This window comes from Frankliniella occidentalis, unplaced genomic scaffold (assembly GCF_000697945.3).
Source record: "Frankliniella occidentalis isolate FOCC.00 unplaced genomic scaffold, Focc_3.1 Scaffold47, whole genome shotgun sequence".
Classification (NCBI taxonomy): Eukaryota; Metazoa; Arthropoda; class Insecta; order Thysanoptera; family Thripidae; genus Frankliniella; species Frankliniella occidentalis.
Genome location: NW_026267177.1, coordinates 681,389 through 690,428, shown reverse-complemented (window position 1 = coordinate 690,428; position 9,040 = coordinate 681,389). Strand labels below are relative to the sequence as shown.

The 9,040-nt window shown below is 49.1% G+C and overlaps 2 protein-coding genes across 7 annotated transcripts in view; one reads left to right on the top strand and one right to left on the bottom strand.

The window, feature by feature from the left end:
• The window catches only part of LOC113207803 (activated Cdc42 kinase-like), a 33,319-nt gene extending 28,161 nt beyond the window's left edge, over positions 1–5,158 (bottom strand). The window contains exons 1-16 of one of the 6 annotated variants that reach the window (XM_052267200.1): positions 5,003–5,158; positions 3,729–3,834; positions 3,507–3,644; positions 3,242–3,433; positions 2,995–3,144; positions 2,770–2,918; positions 2,547–2,687; positions 2,301–2,460; positions 2,113–2,229; positions 1,908–2,014; positions 1,689–1,828; positions 1,473–1,609; positions 1,266–1,389; positions 590–1,104; positions 334–516; positions 82–255 (exon numbers count right to left, since the gene is read on the bottom strand). In XM_052267200.1, coding sequence (XP_052123160.1) covers positions 82–255; positions 334–516; positions 590–1,104; positions 1,266–1,389; positions 1,473–1,609; positions 1,689–1,828; positions 1,908–2,014; positions 2,113–2,229; positions 2,301–2,460; positions 2,547–2,687; positions 2,770–2,918; positions 2,995–3,144; positions 3,242–3,433; positions 3,507–3,644; positions 3,729–3,818 — 2,517 coding nt within the window. In that variant the 5' untranslated portion in view covers positions 3,819–3,834; positions 5,003–5,158. Of the gene's footprint in view, positions 1–81; positions 256–333; positions 517–589; positions 1,105–1,265; positions 1,390–1,472; positions 1,610–1,688; positions 1,829–1,907; positions 2,015–2,112; positions 2,230–2,300; positions 2,461–2,546; positions 2,688–2,769; positions 2,919–2,994; positions 3,145–3,241; positions 3,434–3,506; positions 3,645–3,728; positions 3,835–4,040; positions 4,087–4,177; positions 4,464–5,002 lie in introns of those variants that run through there. The other 5 variants (XM_026424501.2, XM_026424502.2, XM_052267199.1 and 2 more) reach the window with 5 other exon arrangements.
• A 231-nt stretch (positions 5,159–5,389) lies between these two features.
• LOC127749329 (leucine-rich repeat-containing protein 58-like) lies at positions 5,390–5,887 on the top strand. The gene has a single exon (XM_052267110.1). It carries the CDS (start codon positions 5,390–5,392, stop codon positions 5,885–5,887), a length of 498 nt encoding a protein of 165 aa, XP_052123070.1.
• The last annotated feature ends 3,153 nt before the right edge of the window (positions 5,888–9,040 follow it).

The window sequence follows — 9,040 nt, the reverse complement described above, 5'->3', positions numbered from 1 at the left end:
ATATTTATAAGAGCCTATACTTTTATGTGAAAGTGGTGCAGAGGAGGCTGGGCAGAGGGCAGGTGCTGATAAGGAACTTACCCGTACATTTCGACTTGACTTTTTTTCAACTCCAAACCGCTGTCTTCTGCTTGAAAAACAAAGTCTACTGGCAGCAAAACGAAGTTTCCCCGATGAAATACGCAGTTTTCCAGATGTAAAAAGTAGTGTCCCGCCCATAAACCTCGGATTGATAGTTGAGAATGGATGCTTGAGCTGCAGAATCCATAATTCCTTCAAAGCACTGCAACTGCCGCCCACCTGCCTCTGTGTCAAAACACCTATCATACGTACCGTGGCCTGCTTTTTTCGCACACCAGTCCACCTAGCTGCTAGTTCGCGCTGTTCATTGCGCAAATTTATGTCTTCATCTAGAGGTGAGGGAGGAGGTTGAGATGCGGGAGGAAGAGGTGAAGTTCCAAGAGACGGAAAGGCTGATTCCATTTCTGTCAGGAGACTGCCTAACTCGAACGTTTTCTTTAAAAATGAATAAACATTTTAGAAGTTTAACTTGTAAAATTTGGTGCATTACACAAAGATAGATAGTTACCTCCATACAAGCAACTTCCTCTTCATCTGAAATTTCATGATATTCATGATCCATATTAGAGCGCCCAGATTGACTTTGGTGTGCGCCATTGTGACTTTTACCAGAGCCATGAGACTTAGAAGCACCACCATTTAAATGCCCGTTATGAGTTCCACTAATAACTCCATTATGATTTCCATTCAAAGATCGAATGGAATTTCCATTCTGAACATGGTGAGAGGAAATGTGAGGCTCATAATGACATGCATTTTGAATGCCATTAATCGGTGAGGCATGAGATGATTGTTGAGAGCCTAATTGATCAGGCTTTCCGTAGGACGACAGTGAAACATTGTTTTGATGCAAGTTTGAAGCAGGGGGGGACGATGACAAGCTAGAACCATACATTAAAGAATGCATATTGCTTGGAGCAGGTGTGTGCAATGGCTGAGTAATCCTGGGCGGCGAATATTTAGCTAAGTGCTTGGACATGGGTGGAACATCTTCTGTATCTGGAAAATCTGACCAGCTGCCATCTAGAGAATGACAAATTAACTTGATTAAATATGTGCCTTGAAAGTTTGGATCAAAAGAAAAGATTTATAGCAAGTTAAATCCCAAAGAGCCGTAAGCTCCATACTGGGGTTAGATTTTTCTTTCTTTCTTTTTTTTTTGAAATATAAACATTAATCTTTACCTCCTTGAGGGTGTCCATGACTTTTGAGCAAAGGTGCTCGGTCTGTAACATCAGCAGCATCACAACCAGCATCCTCTTGAGGCTTATAAGGTGTTACTACTTGACGAGGTAACTGACTGTATTGCTGAAAGATTGAGGGTGTGTTAGAAATAAAAATAACCAAATCAGACAAAATTTAAAGATTAGATTAGATCCAAGTAAATTTACCTTTCCTCCTAGAAATGAGATATCACCAAAGAAAGCCCCATCTTTACCAACATGACCACAATGCTGGAGATCTCCTTGGGGCCTTGATATCATCTCTGGTCTAAGCCGTCTTCTAGATGAAAATGTATTTCTGCCATCTAAATGCAAAATACATAATTGCAAAAGATTACATACACACTAATACATGAGTAATCAAAAAATGATTAAGTTAATTACCTCCACGAGTAAAATCTCCTGGTTTGTTTGCAGCAGGCAAATTATTCCCAATGTAAGCCACAGTATGAGCTGGATTGAATAATCCTGTCTTTCCATTGGTAAGCACACCCTTCCAAACATTTACAACATTTGGAAGGGGTCTACAAACAAATGATACATAGGTTTTAGCAATAAGTAATTTTAAATTCATCTAACAGATTGAAAACCAAGTGCACTTACGATTTGTCCAACACAGTAATAATATCTGCCACACGATATATCAACTGCTCCCGGCGAAGTTGCCCTTCCACTAGTGCATCAACAACTTGAACTTGTTCTGGCTTGCACTGTACAAAGAGAAATTTGCAAACAATATGTAAGTTGAGTTTCACATTTATAAAGTTGACTAATTCAAAACTGTTATATTTTGAAAGAAAAATTGTACCTCTGGTAGTATGTCAATCAAATCACAAAATCTGGGTCGCTTTGCTGGATCATGCTGCCAACACCGTAGCATAACACTGAAGTATTCTTTGGGACAGCATTCAGGCTGCTCCAAACGCTTTAGAAAGAAAAATAATATTTTAATACAATGAAACAGTGCATGCAATCATACGCATGAACTACACATACCTGGAAGTTAGGCTCATCAATAGCCTCCAAAATTTGATGACCAGTCAGAGCTGCCCAAGGTTGGAATCCATAGCTGAACATTTCCCACAAAGTGACTCCATATGCCCATACATCAGATGCAGATGTAAAGCGCAGATAACTAATACATTCAGGTGCACACCTAAAACAGGAAAGGGAAGTCAGAGGATGTCCAGCGATTCCAGTATACAGGTAGATAAAGGTCAATCCAACAATTTTATCACACACCAAGCAATAGGTAACTTTAGGTTGACATTGAAGTTAGTTTGGTAATAATCTTTCCCAACTCCAAGGGCTCTAGAAAGCCCAAAGTCAGAAATTTTCACTTTATTTTTGGAAAACACCAAGATATTTCGAGCAGCCAAATCTCTGTAACAATAAGAAAAATGTTTCTGTTTTGTTGCAGCAGTATCTATTTAACCTGTAATATACATGGAATTTTAAAACATACCTGTGTATGAGCCTCTTGGTTTCCAAATATTGCATACCATCACAAACTTGTATTGCAAAGTCACATAAAGAAAGAACTGGAAAACTAGCCCGCAGAGATGGTTCCTTTAAACACTCCAACAAGGACCTCAAAGGAGCAAGCTCTGTGACCTATATGGTAAGATGGGATCAGTATATTTATCAAAGTTCAAAGCACCTTAATATATGTAATTACTTTACAACGTACCAGCATTAGAGCACTAGTGTCTAATACAACTCCGTATAGCCTAACAATATGTTCATGGTCTATAGCATGCATGATAGCAGCTTCTTTCAGAAACTCTATTGGGTTGTTTTGCATACGCTCTCGACTGAGGCATTTGATAGCTACTTGAATCTTTAAAGAAAAGACAAATATTTAGAAATGTAATGATTTAAAGTTATTTTCATTTGAATTGGATTATAGTTCAACAAAATCAAGTTCTTAAACCTACTCTGTCTCGGTCATTAGTCCAAACTCCTTGCTGTACAACTCCAAATTCTCCAGCTCCTAGTTCTTTATTGACAAGAATTGCTTCTGCAGGAATGATATGTTTATTTGGCACTCGAATTGCTGGCTTTTCTTGGTTGTCATCAGGTAAAAGGGATTGCATACTACATTGCTCTTCCTTTTTAGGGCGAATCATCTGAAATAATAAATAATAATAAAAGTAACTTATTCAGACAATTATATGAAATGCAATAATATATAGAACCAACCTTTTTTAACTTGGAAATATAATTTTGAGGAAAGTGACGTTGAAAGAATTTCTTCAATCTTCTCATTTCTGGTTTGGTCATGCCAATTTGTTGAAGATCCTCTTCTGTAACGTACTTGAGTTGAGAGACATTCTGCACCTAAAATACAAGAAAACAATTTAATAACATAAGTCTAGATGAACATCTGAGGGCAATACAAAATGAGGCAAAATGAATACAAACCTTTAAGTCATTTTTAATGCCAGAATAGTATTGCTGTAGTTCTGCTTCTATGAGGAATTCGTAAAGACCAGGACCTCGAGCAGTCGCCATAGTGCGAGTGGTGTGTCTGAAAATATTAATGCCCTTCAATTAGGATGTACTTGTCATTACAATGGAAAATAAGAAATATTACACTCAAGACTTGACAAAATAGGCAGTAAAACTAGCATGATAAAATGTCATCATTTAATCTAACTTTTAATACGACAATATAGCTTAAGAAAGTTTCTAAGCAGGGGTGGGGCAATAACCTCTGCCCATTGGTTAAATTACCAGGAATTTCAAACAAAACGATTTGGAACGCCAACAGACGTGAGCCCAGATAATACTAAGAACACGACAAGAGCCCTGTTATCAAACTTAGTAAACAAGAAACTGGCCGAGTACATCAACCTCTGCTGCAAACTCACCTGTCTGCTACTTTCTCATCAGTGAGGAAATCAAATCTTCACGAGAATGAAAGATGGATTGACTGGTGGATTGACCCGCAGGTCTGATTGTAATAATGTATCTCACTACATATTGCAAAAAGTGAAAGCTCAAGAGAACGCCAAGTGCGATTACAGTTGCGTGCGTTCTACCATACCATAAATATTTGCATTCCTTTCCTTCTAATGCAAGCGTAAGCAAGCTGTACCGACCGAGCTGAACGAACGAACACGAACACGATCCGACCCGAATAGACCCGAACCACCCGAATTCAAAGCCGAACCAAACCGAGGCGCAAGCCGAACTTTCACAGTCACTACGGGGAAAATATGGCAAATATAGAAGAACGCGTATATTATCATAGCGTTGTGCAGGCAGGCTCTGTCCCTGCTCTGTTTTGTTACCTAGCTTCTTTAAGCTATTCTGCTGTGCGTGAACGAAGAATGGGTGAGCGAGCAACGCATAAACTATACCGTATTGTTTGTCGCATTTGTATTTTTTGGCGAACCTCCGACTCCGAGGGAGGGAAATAGGGAAGTACCATCAGCCGCGATGATCATAATCAAAGGGCCAAAGTGTCGAGTATCTCGCCCTTTTCAGCTCTTTTTCATTTTTCTCAACCTTTGCTCTGAACTTTCCTTCCCTTTCTTTCTTCGATGTATAAGGGGGTGCCTAGGTCTTGAGCCAGGGAATGGACAGATTGCCCCCACCCCCCCCAAATCCTGAATCAGCGGAGGGAGAGGCGAACTCGGGCGAACTCTAGACTCAGCTGGAGTCAGCATGCGCGTGCGCCCGGTCCCACATACCTTTGAGTCGCGCGGGCGGCACCGCGGGTTTGTGTGATCGGAGGACGTCGCGAGTGCAGGCCGACTATGGACGACCGCAGATGAAGTCGAGGCAGCCCAGCCCACACCCACAGTGTTCCAGAGGAGCGGTGGCAAGCTGTGACCGGATGGTTCGGAGAGCCGAGCGCCTTGGCCCCAGAGGCCCCTCACACTCGGAGGCCCCTGCAACCCCCCCTCCTCCTCCCCCCATCCCGCGGTCCCGCGGCCGCGCGGCTCCCCGCTCCTCGCGGACCGGACTTGCCACGCCGAGGCACAGGCAGGCAGAGTGCGGCACGGGAGAACGCGGCCTGGTCCCGGTCTCAGTGTATCCGCGGCGAGCACAGCGCGAGGAACGCGCCGCCGTCCGTCATGGAGGGATTCACCACGTCGGACAGCGACAGCTGCGACAGCGAGCAGCACGCCCTCAAGACACTGGACCTGTCAAGAGCCGGCTTGGGTGCGGAGGAGGTCGACAGACACCTACAGGGCTGCGTGCGGGACGAGCCGAAGCGGGCGGAGAATGTCGAGAACCTCATCCTGAGTGAGAACCGGCTGCTCGCCGTGCCTGCGTGCGTGAAGAGCTTTGACAACCTGAGGGTCCTGGATGTGAGTGGCAACCGCCTGAAGCGGCTGCCCGAGTACCTGGCCAGGTGTCACCTCACATCGCTGATCGCGCGCAACAACGGGCTGAGGAACGACGCGCTGCCCAAGTCCTTCAGCACCAGCATCAAGGAGCTGAACCTGTCCGGCAACGACCTCACAGACTTCCCGCCGCAGGTTCTCGACATGCCGAGCCTCAAGTACCTCTACCTGGGAGGCAACAAGATCGAGAGCATCCCGGACGACGTGATCCGAGTGAGCGGGTGAGTGGTGCGACTAACCGCGGGGCGGAGTGAGGCGAGGCGGGGGCCTACTTGGACTTGACGGCGGCAGCGGCTTGCCCCTGGAAGGATATCGTCCGTAGGTGAGCACGAGCGCGGGGGTTTGTGGGAATTGGGAAGGGGGGGGGGTCGCCAGCCTGCGTGAAATAATAACAGTCGGAAATAGTCGAAACCGCCAATGTGCGACCTAGTGAACATCGGCTGCTATTACGTGAAATTCCATTTGCCATACGAGGGTAAACATATGGCGTGGGCTTACTGGAACCTCCGGTCCGGTTGCCCGTCACACGCCTCCCTGTCGCCTAGACAAGCTCGGCCCACCCGGGCCCCCCCGGGCGCCCCGTACCGCTGGGACGGTACACCCCGACCTCGGTCCGAGTCAAGTTCACGGCCGATGAAGGGGGCGATAGGGCAGCTGGGCGGCCAGCACGTCACCCGCCGCTTTTACCCGTGCTTCACACTGAAGCGTCCACGGCGCGCACGCCCGAAGGTGTCGGATTACACTAGGAAAGGAAGGGGGCTGGCCTCCCTGAACTCGGGGCTGGGCTGGCGTGCTGGTGGGGTGGGGTGGGGAACAGAAAACACACCTATCGCGAAAGCAGGCGCGCTATAAGAGGGGGCGACAGGGGGGCGATGTACTTTGGGATGCCTACATACAGGGGTTTGTAGTACAAATTGCCTACCTTTTAGGCGGCTCACTAGAGACGCCCCCTCCCCCCTTATACCGCGCCTGCGCGAAAGCTCCCTGAAAAATTAAGTAAGCCCGTCGCGTCGCGCCGCCAATGCCGATCACAACATGGCCTGATATGGCGCGAGATATCGGCATGACAGGCATAAAATATACCAGGTTGATTACGATTATCGTTCTTTGTATACCAAGGTGGCTGACTCACGCCGCCCACTTTCGCAGTGATACTGTACCGCATGCACGCGTGCGGTCGGGTTTGCCAATATCCTCCCTGCCCAGCCCATACGGGTCCTTAAGACCCCGTGCCACTAGGCAACCCACCCGCACGCGTGCATGGCGGTACAGTGTAACTACGAAAGTGCGCGTCGGGAGTCAGCCACCTTGGTACAAAGAACGATAATCGTAATCAACCGACCGCCGACACCAGGTAAAAGTGAGACAAACATCGCGTGCCAAGGTGCCAAACAACAAAATGTCCTTGTTTCCATCTGGACTGTTCCTCGAGTGGGATCTGCATACCGTGACGTCAGCACGGGGTGACCCCGAGCCCGTCCAGGTCGCTAGTGTCCGCATCATAGCTTTACTTCCAGACGCGCCGCCTTCTCTCGAGCGGTTTTGGACGCTTTCCAGTAAACAAGTATAGTCCGGAGAATGACTTCGGCGAAATCAGATTCTTACCAAATGGTGGTCAGTGGTATTTACTGGCAGTAGTGACAAAGTGATTTTCGCTGTGGCTTAAGTTATCGGTCTCTGTCCACGTCGCGCCCACGTTCATGAATACGACAACGCGCGTGTTGGTGTATGTACAGCTGAACTGAACAGTATCAAGTTTGAGATGACGTCGCGTTCGTTCGCTGGCGGGTGCGGCGTAGAACGACACCCATCGAAACCGGTTTCCGGCTTCTCTTTGCGGATCCAGCACCAATCCGGTTCTCTTCCCCTGCGACCGCGACGGAGGTGGGTTGGTCACAGACTTTCAAAAGGATCGGAGACCAGGTTAAACAAAGCTGTGAAGGGGTGGTTCAAAGGCTGGCACGATGCACGAGCACCGCAACCGCAAGGGCCCTCAGATCCGTGGGCATCTCAGCATCGCAGCGTTTTCCACCAGGGCCGACACGACGGTCCCCAGAGCTGACCTGCTGCAGATAAGATACAGACACTCGCGTGTGCCTGGATGGCGCGCTGGAGGGGGCAGACGAGCGGCGGCTGGGCCTTTGCGTTGGCTGGCGGCTGAAAGTGGAGGACCTCGGGGACCCCGGGGGACTGCTGCTCAGAAAACAGCAGAAACCACTTCGGTAAGGGGTAGAACGAGGGGTCTCGTCTCGGGTAGATAATTTGGTTACAGTCGGTCTGAACAAAAGTATAGTCAGGTTTGCTGCTGCGCTTAATAATTATGACTTGCCTTGCCAACAGCCCGGATAGGCGCTAGATCTGGCTTGATCAAGGCCAGTACGTGCGTCATGTAACCCAAAAGTACTGCGCTGAACCATAAAAGTACTTGTTATGCAACGGATTCGGAAAACAGGGAAGTGGGGTGACTTTCGGGCCAGATCTGGCTGATGAAACTTGTTGACTGGTTCTGACTCTGGTCGGATATATGATAAGGTGATCTGGTCGGTGTCAGGGGGCCACCCCCTGTGACGCCACCCCCTGTGCACGGACCCCATCACGGACTGCGACGTGGGGCACAGCACTGCAGCAATGAGACATAGAACCGACCGAATAAAGGACAGGCAAGACGATCGAGCAGTCGGGGGCGCGCGCGAACCCGTTTCGTTTGGATCGGGCCAACGGCGCCGGGACCCAGATTGCCTCTTCAATGGGGGCATCCGTTGGAATCTTCCAATGGTCGGCGCCATGCGACTCACGCGGGTTGTGTGTATCGAATCGACATGACCACTGCGCGCCTAGCAGCGGTAAAAAGTGGCGCCAGAGCTGACTTCCCCGCCCGGCCGGCGCGGCCCGCGCCAGCCACGCGCGCACCGGTAGCATCTCAGTTTTGCGCCACTCGCCTCGCCCCCACACGCTGCCCGTGCTATGTCAGTGACCAAGCAGGGTCGGCCGAGCGCCGCGTCGCCCCACAGACCTAGGCCGGGGGGCCGTCAATGAGTGGGCGAACCTTATCACTGCCTCCCTCCTCCCCCTGCTCGCGCGGGCACGACGCGAGTACGCTCTAGTGACGGAGGGTCGCGGAGCAGGCGCGGTATAAGGTCCGGCTGACATTGGGGGGTGGGGGTGGGGGTGGCTGCACTGTGAGTACTTACAGGGGTTTTGTAGCTCAAATTGCCTACCGTTCAGGCGGCTCACTAGGGACGAGGGGGGATCGCGCCACCACCCCATACCGCGCTTGTCGCGGAGGCTTGGTGCGGGCCAGCCGGACGACGGGACGTAACCGTAACCAGATCGCGCTCCCGTCTCCCAGGTCTTGGTTACACACACGCACACACCTCA

Bases quoted from the DNA above. Each gene is read 5' to 3' on its own strand.
- LOC127749329 (XM_052267110.1), top strand. From the start codon at position 5,390: ATGGAGGGATTCACCACGTCGGACAGCGACAGCTGCGACAGCGAGCAG.